Source organism: Gastrolobium bilobum, unplaced genomic scaffold (assembly GCF_033153095.1).
Source record: "Gastrolobium bilobum isolate Gb01-03AN ecotype WA unplaced genomic scaffold, APGP_CSIRO_Gbil_v1 utg2164, whole genome shotgun sequence".
Lineage (NCBI taxonomy): Eukaryota > Viridiplantae > Streptophyta > Magnoliopsida > Fabales > Fabaceae > Gastrolobium > Gastrolobium bilobum.
The window spans coordinates 316111-334438 of NW_026898827.1; the positions used below are offsets into that span (position 1 = coordinate 316111).

Consider the following 18328-nt stretch of genomic DNA (forward strand, 5'->3'; position numbering starts at 1 on the left):
TGACGAGATTTGGGTTACTTATATTAGGTTATATATTCGTGTAAAAATATATATTATAATCAATGTAATACACTATTTTTACGTCCGAAAATAATAATTTTCGACGGTGGCAGTGTATTCCTCCTGGGATGCGAATCCAAACCTCGATTTTGCCACCTGCATTTGCGAGGCCGGGTCTCCTCATCGCATTAATCCTCTTAATTAATTGTTTGCTCCTAATCCCCTAACTAATTTATAATAATTCAATATGTTAGTTGTCAGTGTGATAATATTGTTTAAGTCGATCCCCATAATATTCGTTATCTCTATTTCAGGAAGCTGCGGATCCTCATATATTTCCGAAAATGAACAAATTGACCATCCATTTTCTAATGCTAATCAAAGACCTATGTGATAACCAAAAAAGTTTGATATTCACGTTTGAGTAATCTCTATCAACAATGTCAAAAAATAAAAATAAAAATAGTTTCTCTCATTATTTTATGTTAGATGTATCTATGTTTAGGTTTATCAGCTTCGTTCCAATCCATATACGTTTGCTTACTATTTAATTTGAAGAGATAACGAAGAAGGAGAAATGACGAGCGAACGTAATTTCCATAAAATTTTCTATCCTTGAAGAGGAAGGAATGATACCGCAGTACTATCTAGAGTAATAAACTGTGCATGAGATGAGATAAAAACAACTGATAATTATGAATATAAAAAACGTTAATTTAAATTTTCTTCAGAAGAAAATATGCTTAACTTTGTAATTTACTTGACATTTTAAAAAAATAAATAAATTATTAGTGACACGTGATATAAAGTCCGCAAGGAAACAAATTTATTTTATAAGATATTATTAAAATAAGTTTTCCTTACCTTTAAAAGTTTGAAATCACGTGACATGATCTGAAAGTGAGGTCATTTTGCTTCATTACCACTTAAATTCTCATTTTTTTTTCTATAAATAATTAAAAAAGTTGCTGCTATTAAAATTTGTGTTTATTATTTTCACCTAACAAAGGTCAGGTACTTAAAAATGTTAAAATTGACATTTTAAATCTTTTAAACTATATTTTTTCACTGAATTCAATATTTTTCCTCTTCTTTATATCCTTTTTATTGTGTATTAAATTAAGCTACAAACCAAATCCAAAAGTTTTCAAATTTGACCTATTTAGTAGTCATTGTTACCCATTCAACCCTTTGTATGCACATTCATTCTTATCCTCTATTCTTCTTAAGTATTTTTAATTTATCCACGTATCTGTACTGTGGCTCTTCTATTTTCACGGAATTGTCACATTATCATTTTTTTCCTCCCTTGAATAGATATTTATTTGAGGAAAATTCGTTATGCCCAATTTAAATGGGGAAGAATACTTTTAAAGATATATCTCCAGGGGGAAAGAAAGGGATCCATATATGTCAAATTTGGTCTTCATTCTCCACCATGTAAAGATTGAATCAAAATTGAAGGGGGAAAGTTCCAGCTATTCATGTGATCATCAATAATCTCACATACACATAAACGTCTTTCTCACACACCGAGATATTTATTCATCTTCCTTTTTTCTATCAAAATAATTACCCTCAATCCCCACCACCCTCTTAAATAAATCAGCAAATGTGAACACTATGGACAATATTAGCGCAATGGCTTGGTGTCCGAGTCTAATCATATTCACGTTTTGTTACCTAATTATAACTTTTAACGTAACTAAAGGTATCGAAATCTTGTTATCAAAAAAAAAAAAAAAAAAAAGGTATCGAAATCTCGTTCGGCTTTTAAGGAAATCGGATTTCTTAAGAAGGTCAGAATTGACTTTTCAGAACGAGCTTATCCAAATGCGTGGCGTGGGTACCTTGAATATGCCACTTCATTCCTTCACATTTTGTAGTTTTTCAAACGATATTTATTATTTTACAATCTTTCTGCCTTCTGGGCTTTTTTTTATGGACTTTATTATTCTCCTTCAATATAAGATAGGTATCTTATGTTGTAGAGAGAAAATGAGTGAGTCCCACCATTATAAAAAAAAAGAAAAAGGTGAGATGCAGAAATTGAAGTGAGAGAGTAGGAGATAAGTAATCTTATGTAAAAGGAGACTAATATTTCTTTTTTTTATTGTTATAATAGTGAGTGGAGTTGAGTCGTTGTGGGATCATAGAACTTTTGATTGGGAAAGAGGGTGGTGGTGGTGGGTCTCTTTCAAATTGGAATCGCGCCTTCAGACTTGGGAGAGTACTACTCGAATGGTAATTTCAGTATGCATCATTTTTTCTTCTTTTAAAATATGAAAGTATATGTTACATAAAAGAAATCGTTTTTGTAAATAATAGGTGCATTTGAACACACATAGTGATGATTTTTATTTATTTATATTTTTAAGAAAAAAAAATTGATTCAAAAGCTTTATCATTAACTCAAAATACCATAAAATGCCACCTATCAGATGTGATGGACTTTCTTTCCTTTTAAGGTTTAGCATGAACACATGATTCTAATAAGCAATTTATGATAGTAATAAAGAAAAAAATTGGTTTTGGGGAGACCCATCAAATCTGATTAAATAGTCAAGAGATCAAACCTGGCCCCCAATCTATGATTCATGTGCTAATGCTCCTGCCTCCTAAACCGCAAGCCCTTAACCAATTCGCCAATCGCCATCGCACTGTTACATCGTTACAACTTCAAACCAAACGCATGTTACACATCAACAAATAATAATAAAATGTTAGGTTAGGAAAGGGTAAAGAAAGAAAATTCAGTTACATAGTTACGACTTACACTCATGTTGCACATTAATAGAAAAAAACAAAACCATTAAGTGTGAGAAAGAGAAAGAGAAATAGAAATAGAACTCCTAGTTACATTCTCGCAACTTACAAACACAAAGAAAAAAGAAAAAAAAACTGTTAGGTTGGAGATTATAGAAGGAGAAAGAGAAAGAGGCCTTAATTATTTTTAATTTTTTTGGTAGGATATTGTAATAATTAATTAGTATTACTATCAATCAATTTCACTATTAGATCGATTATGTTGATCAAACGATTATATTTATTTTTATCTTTGTATGATTATGATTCTTCATATTTAATTTGAAAGCATTAAATATGAGAAATCATACGCATACAAAAGTAAAAATAAATATAAAATATCAAATATGGAGAATGGTAACCATATAAAGATGAAAATAAATATAACTATTGGATCAACATAATCGATCTAACGATGAAATTAATTGAGTAATAATAGTAATTGGTTGACAGAGTATCTCCCTCTTAATTTTTTACCAAAAAAATTTGTTTTACTTTGGATTATTTTCAAAATCTGCTTATATGTTCCGTAATCCATATAATAAATTATAATTAAACCCATTTCCTCATATTCTCTCCTTCACAATAAAAGCAACACTTTTGTTTCACGTGAAACTGCGAAACGCATCGTCGTTCGATGGTGAAGGTGGTGATGGAGGACAACGAGAGCCACGGCAGCGGAGTGCAGCACCATTCGTCGTCGCCGGCGCAAAACCGGCAACAGCGGCAGAAAGTGGAAGTGTACAATGAGATTCTTCGCCGGCTTAAGGATTCCGGCAACGAAGAGGCTATGCAGCCAGGCTTCAACGATCAGCTTTGGGCTCACTTCAACCGCCTTCCTACACGGTCCTTTCCTTGCATTTTCCATTCTCTCTTCTCTCATGTCTTCGCCTACATATTTATATGCTATGCACTCATTGTTATTCTTCAAACTTTTATATATACATATTTATTCTCTCTTTCTCTCTCTGTGTGTATATGTGTATATATATATCTCTTTTCCTCATCATTTTATCAGAATCTTTTTTTTCTTTCTTTACATGACCCTGTTTATTTGAGGTTTTGGAAGTCGATTTATTTCGTTTGAAGCGTGAATATGTGGAAGAGAATGAACAGTGGTTGGTTTTTTGTTTTTACCTGTTTTTTGTACTTATCTTGAATCCATGTGTTTGGAAGATATTGATTTCTGTTCTGTTGATGTGATGTGGCTGATTAGGTCTGCAACTTTTTTTGTGTGTGTGTGTGTGTGGTTTTGGAGAGAGATTTGAGAATATACTGTAATGCAGGTATGCACTTGATGTGAATGTGGAAAGGGCGGCAGATGTTCTTATGCACAAGAGATTACTTCGTTTGGCACATGATCCTGCTAATAGGCCTTCAATTGAAGTTCGCTTAGTTCAGGTGACCTAACCCTTGTTCATTATAGGCTTAACTGCTGTGTTTTTCATGCTATTAATTCATATCCTTTCAGTTTCACTTCTTAGTGCTTTCGTGTGGTGCAGCATTGTTGTTTTGCTGTGCTATTTTGACTGCTCAATTGTCATTCACAAGTGGTTCATTTCATTGGGATGACTATATAAATTGAATATGTTGCAATCGGGCATTGCATATCATCCATATATTCTTTAATAAACAGAATATGTTATTAAGATCAAGCATTCGAAATGTAATGGTTATTTTGTGAATTATTTATAACTCATAAAAATAGTTTATCTGTCTGTGTCTGGACTCTGGAGCAAACCAAATTCACTACCCTTTTTTTTTACATGCTGCTGTAAAACAAATTCAAATATAGTCATTGAAGCAATATACTTAACACAATTCACTACCTTGCTGAACTACAACCATACCATCTTTTTACAATATAGATTTGTTGCTAGCACAGGTTGGCTTAGTGGCGTCTGCTTTGCTCTCCATCATAATGCTAATGCTTTGAGAAAGATTTTCTCCACTGTATTTTCCCGGATTAATTTAAATGTAATAATGTATCTAAAGGCAAATTTGTATAATTATAGCTGCTCCTCTGTGAGTTTGGATTTGAATCCAGGGACAGCTTATTTGCAAAATATGCAATGGTAAGCTGAGTGTCATGATTTCCCTCATCCCCACCCTAGCTAGTCAGGGTTTAATGGGGAGTGGTTTGAATTTTGATATCCAATCGTGTTTCTGCTTTATATTTGGTCTCAAGTTAACTTGATTACTTTGTGTATTTGGCATACTGTTGAGAAGCTGAAGAGAAAATCAAGAGTAATGATGGTTTCATATGTTCGGAAATTCAATTCAATTGTGAAATGATTGTTGGTTCCTGAAATTGCAACTGCTTCCAATTTAAAGATATGATGGGTAATGGGTTGGGTTTTTCGCCATGAGCACAATTTACAGTGACTTATGTATGATCTATGATGGAGGAGTACTCTAATCAGCATGGCTTAAATTTTTCATCACATCATTGATTGAAGAAATAGTGTATTTTTTGAATTTCAACATATTTTCATATAGAATCTAGGATGGTTCATTTGAGCAACTTTTTGTTCATATTTTGAGTAGTATGATTCATATCATTTACCTCATATAATACCTTTTTGGGATTGAAATCTTCGTGCAGGTTCATCCCATATCTGACGGAAACTCAGCTGATTCTTTCCAATCAGCTACTCCTGAGATAGAATCTGGTCAAAGCTCTTCAAAGTACTCAAGCAGACAGAGGTATTATTTTCTCATCTGTTATCTTGATTTCATACAATTCTAGCTAACTTTTTGGATGCTATTATCATAAAGCTCCAGTTACGGCTCTGTATAAAGCTACTGGTTATTCTATTTTAAAGTGCTTGATGCCCGTAATCTGCAATTCTGATTTATTTATTTATTTAATTTTTCATTTGTTAGTATACATCCACCTCCTGCTTTTGGTTCTTCTCCTAATCTTGAAGCACTAGCTCTCGACGCAAGTAATTCTGAAGGCATAAAGGAGGAACAATCTGTGCATGCCAATGTACAATATTCACGGTAAAACTTTGTTGCTTGCAAAATTTCTTTGAACAATGGCCTAGAATATATATTACTTATGCTTTGCTTTTCATATGGGGGTGAATCTGAAGATGTAACTCAGCTGGCATGTAATTGTAATAGTTGTAGCTTCTATAGATTTACTTTTAAATTATATGTTAGGGCAGAAGAGTATTTGGTTGGAAGAATAAAGAAAAGACAGAGTAGTTAGTTAGTTAGAGGGGAAGAGTTGGATGAATGAACAGGGGGAAGTAAGGGTTGGGAAATCATTCATGAATTGTATTTTGAGATAACCAAGCAAATGCTAGTTGAAAAAGGGGAAGCCTTGTAGGAGAGTCTATCTCCTTGTTTTGTTTAATTTCAGTCACTCAATAAAATCATCCTTTTCTTTTCTCCATTTCCACAGCGGGTTCCTAACAATTTAGCTATTTGCCTCTCTACTTGTATGATGTTTGGAGCCATTAATGCACCTAGAAGATTTATGAAGTTTCTAGTCCATTGTTTCAATTAAATTTTGATTTTTTTTTTTATATGCTGAACGTCTGTGTCAATGAAAATGATGCAGGCCTATGCATGAAATCACCTTCTCAACAGATGACAAGCCAAAGCTTCTCAGTCAGGTATAGGATAGCTTTTCTAATCAAAATATTGTGTATGTTATAACTATCTTATTGTTAAACAGGTAGCAGAAGTTTGAAGTGCATTACTCTCCGTCCTTATATTATTACATGTTGATGCTTGAGTCAGCATTTGACTCGGGCTGGAACATGCATTTAAGTCTAGCTTATACATAACCACCATACTTAGATAAATTTATTTACGACTAACTTAGAACCCTGCATGATAATGACAGCATCTCAAAGGTCTGGTTCCTTATGCAGTTAACAGCTTTACTTGCTGAGATTGGACTGAACATCCAAGAGGCGCATGCCTTTTCCACAACTGATGGTTACTCATTAGATGTGTTTGTTGTCGAAGGATGGCCCTACGAGGTATGTTGATAATTTGCTATCAGTTTGTTGGGATGGATGCATAATATTATGAAAATTGAGCAGTTTCAATCAAAGAATAATGTTATTGACCCTTATGTTTATTTTGAAAAACATACTTGTAGAATCCACATTCATCTATAACCATGTTATAGGCTTATAGCAGCACCAGCTTATCAACCATACTGGCTCAAAGCTGCTGCTTTCATATTCTAGAATACTTTATTATGTTACGATTTGCCATAACCTTCAATCTCTTTAATACTGTTTAAGATTATTAATGGTTTAGTTCATGGGGCACGGCTTGACTGCTTGGTATTAAAACAGGAAACGGAGAAGCTTAAAGCAACTTTGGAAAAAGAAGTATCGAAGATTGAGGTAAACCAGGCACCTTGCTGTGTTTGTAGATGACTGCTAGAAGTTAATTTGACTAATGTTCAGCAATTGTACTTTTATTTGTCCACTGCTTTCAGAGGCAGGTGACGTCTGGTCAGCAATCAGCATCTTCTGTCGAGAAGCTTGATCAAGCAGTGGTCAAATGTGAACCAGATCATTTGACAATACCTAATGACGGGATAGATGTTTGGGAAATAGACCCTAAACATTTGAAATATGGAACTCAAATTGCATCTGGATCATATGGTGAACTGTGAGTACATAGTATCCAGAAATGTGCATTTCTTTTTGTTAGTTCAATAGATGATCTCACTAGGTGAAGATATTATTTCAATTTTCAATTAACCAGTGCTTTTAAATTCAGATTTAAAGGTGTATATTGTAGCCAGGAAGTAGCCATCAAAGTTCTCAAGGCTGAGCATGTAAATTCAGAATTGCAGAGAGAGTTCGCGCAGGAAGTCTATATCATGAGGTTCGTTATACTTCTATAAAATTTTCACATTTTGACCATCCGAAGTCTACCTACCTGTAGAAAATCAGAATTCAAATTCAAATATTTTTCCGTTTTTATTTCCTATTAATTAGGAATAATTAAGATTAATTAGGATTGATTGTTTTTTTATTTCCTATTAATTAGGATTAATTGTAATTGATTAGAATTAATTGTGATTAGGTTTAGTGAGTCATAGCTGAGTCATTCTTATGATTGTGATTAGGTTTGGTGAGTCATAGCTTAGTCATGCTTAGCTATTTTTCCTTGTATAAATACTCCTCATTCCTCATGTAATTATTCAAATCAATATACTGAAAACCTTTTTCAATATGGTATCAGAGCTGGTTGGTCCTGAGAAAACTCAAGCCACCACAACCACCGTCAAACCAGCGGCACAACGCCGGAAAACTCAACCTCCAACCATTATTAAGGTTATTTTCCCTTCCTACAAAGTCCCAAGAGCAAAGTAAGGCTACCAATCACTGTAGAAGGCAAAATCCCAGCTTTCCACCGCCGTCAGCCACCGTCGGAAAATTTTTCTGGCGACATTCCGGCCAAGATCCGCACCATTCGAAACAGAAGGAGCCGATCTACAAGTTTCAAGAAGGACCATCGGATTCTGCTGAGCCACGCACCCCCACGCGCTAGAGAAAGGACGGAGCGTCCGCCCTACGCGTTACCACACGCAGCCATGTTGATTGAAAGTAAATTTCCATCCAGCAATGTTGCTCAACAAGGTATAGCGTTCCATGTTGATAATAGTAGTCGATGGATTCTTGATTCAGGGGCTTCAGATCATATGACAGGTAATGCAACCTTATTTTGTTCTTATACCCCTTACTATCAACAATCACGAATAAGAACAGCAGATGGAAAAGGATCCATTAAACTTTCTGAACACATTACTTTGAACTCAGTCCTTCATGTTCCCTCTCTTACTTGTAACCATATCTCTATCAGCAAACTTACGTCTAAGTTACATTGTGTTGCCAAGTTTTCTGTCAATGCTTGTGTTTCCCAGGAACAGGACTCGGGGCTGATGATTGGCAGTGCTAGAGAGGAAGAAGGACTTTATTATTTAGAAAAAGATTCTTGTGAAGGAAAATTTTTTGTGAACCACTCGGTATGTTTGTCTGATGATTGTAATGATGTTTTGTTGTGGCATCGTCGGTTAGGACACCCAAATTTCATTTATCTTCAGAAGTTGTTCCCAAGCTTATTTATCGATAAAAATCCCAGTTCTTTTTCTTGTGATATTTGTCAGCTTGCAAAACATTCTCGTGTTTCTTATCCTCCTAGAGTCCATCATGATTCTTCTCCATTTACCTTGATTCATAGTGATATATGGGGTCCAGCCCGTGAAAAAAATATCTCTGGTGCTCGTTGGTTTATAACTTTCATAGATGATCACTCTAGGGTATGTTGGGTATACCTTCTAAAGGATAAGTCTGACGCTGCATCCATTTTTAAAAACTTTCATGCTATGCTTCAAACTCAGTTCCAGACCTCTATCCAAATTCTTCGAACTGACAATGGTACTGAATATTTTAATTCTGTTCTTGGAAACTATCTCAGCCAGCATGGTATTCTTCATCAAAGTTCTTGTCCTAACACTCCTCAACAAAATGGGGTGGCTGAAAGAAAAAATAGACATCTCCTTGAAGTTGCTCGAGCTCTTATGTTTACCATGCATGTCCCTAAATATTTGTGGGGGGAAGCTGTCTTGACTGCAGCATACCTCATCAATCGGATGCCTTCTCGTGTCCTAAATTTTCAATCTCCTTTATCTTGTCTTACCCACACCTTTCCTTCTTTTCGGGCTCATTTTTCCCTTCCTCCCAAGTTGTTTGGCTGTGTGGCTTTTGTACATGTTCCTTCCCATCAAAGGTCCAAGCTCGATCCTAAGTCCATTAAATGTGTCTTCATAGGATATTCTCCTAACCAAAAGGGCTACAAGTGTTACTCATCTTCACTTCGTAAGGTCTTTGTTTCTATGGATGTCACATTTGATGAGAGACAATCTTTTTTTCCTTCGACTTCTCTTCAGGGGGAGTCTATTGGGGTTGATGAAGATAAGTCTTGGAAACCAAATGATTCTGTTGTTTTGCCTTTGCCGTTGGAGACAGGGGGAGTCATTATGAAAAAGACAGGGGGAGTTAATGTGTCAGATAATGGAGATCCTCCCGGGAAATGGGAAAAGTTTTACAGCAGGCGAGAATCACCTCAGGAGCCTCTAGACTGCCAGGATTCTGACTCGAGTCTTAGTTCCAGCAACACTGATACAGCCAACCTAGATGTGCGTATTGCTCTCCGAAAAGGTACTAGATCTTGTACTGCTCATCCTGTTTCTCATCATATCACATATGAAAAGTTGTCCCCAGGTTTTCGTGCTTTCAACACTATGTTAGACAGTACAAAAAGACCAAAAAATATCCAAGAAGCACTTGATGATCCAAAATGGAGGAATGCAGTCTTTGAAGAAATGGAACTTGGGAGTCTGTAGCATTACCCAGAGGAAAGAAAACAGTAGGTTGCAAGTGAGTGTTTACAATAAAGTTTAATGCAGATAACAGCATCAACAAGTATAAGGCCAGACTGGTTGCTAAGGGATTCACTCAAACTCATGGGATAGACTATCAAGAGACATTTGCCCCTGTTGCCAAGCTTAACACTATCCGAGTTCTTTTATCACTTGCTGCAAATCTTGGTTGGCCCTTGCAACAATTAGATGTAAAGAATGCTTTCTTAAATGGTGATCTACATGAAGAAGTTTATATGGATCCACCACCTGGTTTTGAAAAAGGAGACGATTCAGTATGCAAGTTGAAAAAGTCTCTCTATGGTCTTAAACAATCTCCTAGAGAGTGGTTTGAGAAGTTTACTCAAGCTGTTAAGGGAAGAGGATTCCTCCAAGCTCAGACTGATCACACTTTATTTTTAAAACACTCTAATGGTGGTAAAATTGCTATTCTCATTGTTTATGTTGATGACATAATTGTCACAGGTAATGATTGTGAGGAGATAAGCTCTTTGAAGAAATGTTTAGCTAATCAGTTTGAACTAAAGGATCTTGGATCTCTCAAATATTTCCTAGGCATGGAAGTTGCTCGAAGTAAGGCAGGAATTTCTTTAACTCAGAAGAAATATATTCTAGACCTGTTACAAGAAACAGGAATGCTTGGGTGCAAGCCAGCAGAGACTCCAGTTGAACCCAATATTAAATTGGGAATCGAAGATGGGAAAGAAGTTGACAAAGAGCAGTATCAGAGATTGGTGGGGAAGTTGATCTACTTATCTCACACTCGGCCTGATATTGCATTTGCAGTTAGCATGGTTAGTCAATTCATGCATTCTCCTAAGGAAAAACACCTGAGTGCAATTTATAGAATTCTGAAGTACCTTAAAAAAAACCCTGGACAAGGATTGTTCTTTAAAAGGGGACACAAGAGGATGATTGAAATATATACAGATGCAGATTGGGCTGGCTCTGCATTGGACCGAAGATCCACTTCAGGATATTGCACCTATATTTGCAGAAATCTTGTGACCTGGAGAAGTAAGAAACAAACAGTTGTTGCCCGGAGCAGTGCAGAAGCAGAATTTCGGGCTCTAGCCCATGGTATTTGTGAAGGAATTTGGTTAAGAAGACTCCTTGAGGAATTGAAGATCTCTTTTTCCCTACCTGTCAGAGTGTATTGTGATAATAAGGCTGCTGTCAGTATTGCTCAAAATCCAGTTCACCATGACAGAACAAAACATGTGGAGGTTGATCGCCACTTTATCAAAGAAAAAATAGATGATGGAAGTGTATGTATGGTGTATATTCCTACCAAAGAGCAGATTGCAGATATTCTCACTAAGGGCCTACATCGGCCAGCCTTTGAAGACTTGATTGGCAAGTTGAGAATGATCAACATTTACCTCCCAACTTGAGGGGGAGTGTAGAAAATCAGAATTCAAATTCAAATATTTTTCCGTTTTTATTTCCTATTAATTAGGAATAATTAAGATTAATTATGATTGATTGTTTTTTTATTTCCTATTAATTAGGATTAATTGTAATTGATTAGAATTAATTGTGATTAGGTTTAGTGAGTCATAGCTGAATCATTCTTATGATTGTGATTAGGTTTGGTGAGTCATAGCTTAGTCATGCTTAGCTATTTTTCCTTGTATAAATACTCCTCATTCCTCATGTAATTATTCAAATCAATGTACTGAAAACCTTTTTCAATACTACCTGTTTATTAAGATATTGATTTTTAATGTCAGAACTCGATTATGAAAATTATTTAAATCCTAACTGTTGACCATTTCAAGAAGTCTGCTCATTATGATGGTATAACTCCTTTCACGTAGGACCAAGGTGAATGAACAACTAGAACATACAATTTTTGTAGCGAGTGTAAATTAAATAGTTGCGCATAACAATTCTTTTTTCCGATTTCATGATGATATCAAAGTGATGTTTTGTGCTTCTTGTATGCTAATTTTTCCCCGTTGTGGACACCACCACACGCACACACACCCCTTTAGACGTGAAGTTGAGTTTCACGGCAGCTCTCACCAATTTATCAACTCAAACACCCTATTTCTCTCAAATTTAGTGTCAACTCCCTTCTTGAATTTCGGCCTGCAATTTTGATTTTTTTGGTGACATACTGGACCTAAATTTTCACAGGATGAGTTTATTTTCAATTTTCCCCTCATGACATTTGGTAAAAGCAATAATTTTAGTCCAAATGTAAACAAGAAGGGGGAATCTTACACAAATGAAGAATATTAGAATTAACTTCGTATCTCTTGAATACGGAAGTTTTAGAAATTAGTTATTATAGACATACTGGACATGATGCACATGAGCACTTTACAAAAGTTATCGTACTTAACAGTTGCATTCTGATCCAGTTTCTTGGACTAGTCATCATTTGCCAAACTTTTAATGTGGTTGGGTTATTCACGAATTTTTTGGTCTTTCGTGATGGGAAAATGAGCAAATTGCAAATTGGTTATAGTGTTGTATTTTCGTTTTAAAAAAATTATGTATATAGCCATAAACCGTGTTAAACTCGCTGCTGGAAATTGCAGAAAGGTTCGACACAAGAATGTTGTACAATTCATTGGAGCATGTACCAAGCCCCCACGCCTATGCATAGTAACAGGTGAAATCCGGTGAATTACATCATGTAATAGAATAATTGAATAGATGTGATCTTAAATATTTAGCAATTGTCAACCCATTTGTAATGGTTGTTTCCTTTTCAAATTTCAGAGTTTATGTCTGGTGGAAGTGTGTATGACTACCTACATAAGCAGAAGGGTTCTTTTAAATTTCCTACCCTGCTCAAAGTTGCAATTGATGTTGCTAAAGGAATGAACTACTTGCACCAACACAACATAATCCACAGAGACCTGAAGGCTGCCAATCTTTTGATGGATGAAAATTGTGTACGGTTTTTTCCTTTAACTCTTTTTTAGACTGCGTATGGCTAAATAAAATGAATAACATAAACCAGGCATACAGAAGTGAAATTTGTGTATTGAAAGTTCGTATTTTTTTTCCATACTTCCATTGCAGATTGTAAAGGTCGCTGATTTTGGGGTTGCTAGAGTGAAAGCACAATCTGGAGTTATGACAGCAGAAACGGGAACATATCGATGGATGGCTCCTGAGGTATATAATCTTCTCATATTATTATCATTACGTTGTTCAAATTGTTTACTTGAAACATGATCTTGTTGGGCTTTCCAACAGCTTCATCTGTTACTTGTTATGTTCTCATACGGGTTTGTGCTTTCTAAAATTGGTTATTTCAACCACAATAAATGTTAGCGGTTTATATTGATTTGATGATTTTTAGTTAATCTTTTCGTTGTGGCAATTCATAACAAATAAAGTTATTGAAATTACTCATGATTCACTTTGGTAAGTGTCCAGTCATATGATCATATTGACTCTTGATAAGTATATTGCTTTCATCTTATCCTAGTGCTGACTTTGTGTTATTTTTTCCCCCTTCGACTCAATCTTACGCTAAATTATCAATATCATCAGTTTAAATTGTATTGATGGATTTGGTGTGAGGAAAATGATCACTGCTGCATTATATTTCAGAATAACCATGGTGGTTAATGGTAGAAAATGTGCAAAATTTATACACAATAAAATGTTTGTGTAACTCTTTTAATATCTATGGAGCTGTAGTGTGATAAATTGAAATGTTTATTGCTGTTTTTTCTTACTGGAAGACTTGAAGGTCTAACAAATCTATTAGCCCGCTGAAATATGCTTTTTATTAGCTTTCCTTTCTTGTTTAAATACTTTCTGGTGGCAAGATATTCTTATCATGATTCCTTTACGTTGAAGGTTATAGAACACAAGCCGTATGATCACAAGGCTGATGTATTTAGTTTTGGAATTGTTTTATGGGAGTTGCTCACTGGAAAGGTATTTCTTGTTTGTACCACCTTATGACTAGTATAATAATAGGTTTGCCTCATGAAAATTATTGCGTTTTTCTTGCCAGCTTCCATACGAATATTTGACTCCTCTACAAGCAGCTATAGGAGTGGTTCAAAAGGTAACTTTTTTACTTTAGTTGGTAGAATAAACTGCCAGATAATTTCTCCTTGCTTCTGGAAACTTTGAGAAAGTGGTTTACGTGATTGACGGGAAAGACGTATGTTGTATAGATAGTGATTATTTGTTAATGCAAATGGTTTTCAGGGTCTACGACCCACCATCCCCAAGAACAGCCATCCAAAGTTTGTTGAGCTTCTTGAGAGGTCTTGGCAGCAAGATCCAACATTGAGACCTGATTTCTCTGAAATTATCGAGATCTTGCAGCAGTTAGCTAAAGAGGTATGGCAAAGTTACTTTGTGTGTGTGTATTTATATTTCCATCACTTTTCCTTCTTGTCAATGCTAAAGCTGCATTGTGTTTCACATGATATCATGGTTATCCCCTTCACATAAAACGGAGGGGCCGGGGGCGGGAGAGGTTAAGGGTTAAAGGCCTCATTTGAAAATCACTTAAACGCAACTTCCAGTGGTTAATATCATAAGTTTGTTATGAGCTATACTAGAATATAATATTTTTTTATCATAAAATGTATAACACTCATTATGTTTGTATAACAGGTTGGAGATGAAGGAGAGGAGCGGCGCAGGGATAAATGGGGAGGGTTTCTGTCTGTCCTCAGACAAGGTCATCATCACTAAGAGGTTATTTGAATAGATTGTGTTCATAACATGGTCATAGCTAGGAACAAGGGCCATTTCGCATTAAGTTTTTCGTTGACATGTACAGTTTTCTTCACGTTATCTAATTGCTTTTATAATAGATTTCGCACGATTTATGCATTTTGAAAATGATCAATTACCCATTTATCTTCGAGTTTTACGATGGCATTTTTCTTTTCTCTGTAAAAGGGAGGTGATGGTATAAATGAACAATGTAACATCAACAGTTCTCCTATTTCTTTTCAATAAAATGTTATTTATGTGAAGTTTAATATTTCTAGATTTGGTCAGTTTCTTAATGGATTTTTTAGTAATGGCATGTCATATGGTATTTCTAACATGCAGCTGGTTCGCCAAATGAGCTAAACTCAATGATCAGGCTTGTAAACCTCTTTAACGTAAGGTATAAAATAGTTCAGTTAGCAAAACCATCTTGAGCACGCTTAAAAATGAACAGATTCTGAATGCCATGCAGCAACAGGGGAGGAGATAGATAAATAAATTACTACGTGCATGGACCTATTATCATTGTGAGTCCACATATGCATATAAGGCAAATAAAATAGAGTTTGGTTAAGCTTAATCATTCAAATTTAATAGAGGTAACAAAGTCCAATGCTTTGAAATCATTAACTGGTTGCAGAATTATATACTAGTCGGCTCGTTGAAAGACAAAATTTCACTATTTGGGTAAATTTTTATTATTTAAACGTGTTTTTATATAATTAGAACAATTGAACTACTAATATAAAAAAAACTGCGATATATTTTGATAAAACTTTTTTTTTTTAATTGAAAGGATATATAACATTGGGTACTTGTGTAGTTTTGGATTTCTCTCGAAATTTGTTTATTTATATAAGTATTTTTCATTATTTGTTTGTTTGAAGTTTGAACTCATTGTCCTTTCGTCACGTCCAAGCAGTAACACATAATTGTTGATGTTGTGTTATGTTGGCAACTTTTTTTTATATAATTATGGAGCACGTGGTCTCATGCAGATTATGCAAGTCTCACTATTCATCATTAAACCAATTATATTAGTTATGTTACGTTCACAACTAAAAGTATAAAACTAATATTTAGAAAAGAACAATGCTACTTAATACAAGTATATTATACAAATTTGACCACAAATTCTGGTAGCTGTACTGTGTACAAAATAAAAAAGAGAAAATATTAATAGGGAAATCCAATTGTCATATAACAGGATGAATGCAAATCCCATATTAATAACCAATAAAGTCACGCTCTTCCTTTACATAATAAAATGCAACCTCTTCGTGAATATTGGGGAGCGTTTATCATGGCATACTCTTTGCCGTACATCCTTCTACTTGGTTGGTTCGCGAAATCATCGCCCTGGTTCACCTTGATGGGGAGGTCCCATGGAACCATGTTTTTCGAGAAGGAAACTCAGTTGTGGATGATTTGGTTAAGAATGTTCTCTGTCTAAATGCTGCTATAAAGTGCAGGAATGGAGTCTGAGTGGTCCATAAACAAATCAACGACTGAGAGTGAGATTATCTCATGTCCTTTTTGTCTCTTTTCAGTTCTACAGTCGTATATATTTTAGGGACCGTTTGGATGGGTTTTATGAAAGAAGTTATTTGATCAGACCAAATACAATATAGAGTGGTGAAAGTATATCGGACCTAATCACACACGGTTGATGTGGTGAGGATGCTCTTCTTCTTGGGCTTGAGGTTATTGATAATAGAATATGGACTTTGATCATTTGTTAGAGTGATCCTTGAGTCAGAATGTGAGGTACCTGCGATGACACTCCGATGTTTAAGTCAGTATCAGTTGCATGTGTAAGTATATTCTTAATGAATTAGATATCATACCTGGAGATGTACCTTCTGTTTATATAGTGGTTTTGTTGCCGCCCTCTGAAGACGGTATGGCCTCTGATTAGCCGTTTCTGAGCTGCAAGTTTGGCTAAAGCCTTAATAGCTTTATCGGCCAGTGCTAGGCTATCTTGATAGAGTAGTGGGCAAGCTGGTGCTGTCCTCTGATTATTAGTACAAAGACGCGGTGGTTTCGTCCTAGTTCTTAAGATAGCTTCCTTACTTCTAAAATTTTATGCCAAAGAGCGGTTTCATGCACGATGATGGCATCACGTCACGTTGTGCGCGATGGTGGCTATCGCGCTTAGTTCTGGGCCTACTATATTTTATCCAAATCAGCTTTACGTATAGTTAAAAATCTTAGTAATTTCTAGAATATGTTAGGAAATTATATTTTCTAATAATTATTGTGGGTCACATATTATATTAATAATTATATTGTGCTATTTATATATATTGGGTAAATTAAAGTGATCAGTTAAATATTCCCAAATAGATTTCTAGGTGAGTATGGGCTGATTGAGTGGATACCGGTGTTGGGCCAACTAGGTATAATGGGAGCTTATTGGCCCAACAATAAAGATAAAAATACTATAAAAAAGGGTTATGGTCCCCAATACGTCATATCAACAACCCTAGTTTCTCTTTCCCATCAAGAGAGAGACGGCACACTAAGGAATAAGGTTTTAGGGTGATTTGACTGAGGAAGACTACAAACCCCAAGAGACAAGATCAAAGTTATTCCGCTGCAATGGAGACAGGTATGCCTCCACCTTTATGTTGTTCTTATTTCTTTATAATTTGGTATGATGGATCTTGGCTTGTAGGTGATAGTTATCACCAAAAGCTTTAGAGGAATTAAAAAAAAATTCCAACAGAATATTCTGTGAGTTTTATAAGAAAATTTTCTGCTTGGTTACTATTCTCCAACTTTTATATCGATCATAACTTGTAAGAAATTTTTTTCCTAAGTTTTACGGAATACATTGTATTTTTTTTTATTACGTGCCTTTTCTGTAAAAGAAGTTTATATTTGTCTGTTTTCTCTCCATTTATGGTTTTATGGAATAATAACATTAACTTAGGAACAGTTGCTGAGAACTAATTAGCTATTGAATTATGATAATACAAGTTCATTGTCTCTCAGAGACACTGTTAGCGGAGAAGGCTTGGCCATTTGACATAAATCTTCCAATTGAATTGGGCTGAAAAACCATTTCTAATGGGCTTGTCTATTTTTCATTATACATCAACACTTTTAAGGTTATAACCTTTTAGGCACGTAGAATTGGGCTTATAGAAAAAGAAGCACTATTTATTAGTCTAAAATAATTAATACTTAATAGTGACTGATCAAGTCCATTGATAATTGAATGACTTTAATATAAGTATAACGTTTAAATTATTATACGACAAAACACCGCGTATAATATATAAATTTTGTGTATACAACTTCAAAAACATGGTAGTTTTTTTATAATCCGGTTAACGAAGCTTGGGGTATGTCTTATTTTATGTGCAAGTCATTATATTAAATCAATTA

General features: G+C 35.1%; 1 protein-coding gene across 1 annotated transcript; it reads left to right on the forward strand.

Moving 5' to 3' along the window:
- The first annotated feature begins 3442 nt into the window (after positions 1-3442).
- Positions 3443-15121, forward strand: LOC133284451 (serine/threonine-protein kinase STY46-like). The gene is made up of 16 exons (XM_061481464.1): positions 3443-3651; positions 4092-4206; positions 5411-5511; positions 5692-5811; positions 6377-6431; positions 6693-6803; positions 7128-7178; positions 7274-7449; positions 7561-7668; positions 12778-12851; positions 12962-13137; positions 13268-13363; positions 14057-14137; positions 14217-14270; positions 14417-14551; positions 14831-15121. Exons 1-16 carry the CDS (start codon positions 3443-3445, stop codon positions 14909-14911), a joined length of 1743 nt encoding a protein of 580 aa, XP_061337448.1. The 3' UTR covers positions 14912-15121.
- The last annotated feature ends 3207 nt before the right edge of the window (positions 15122-18328 follow it).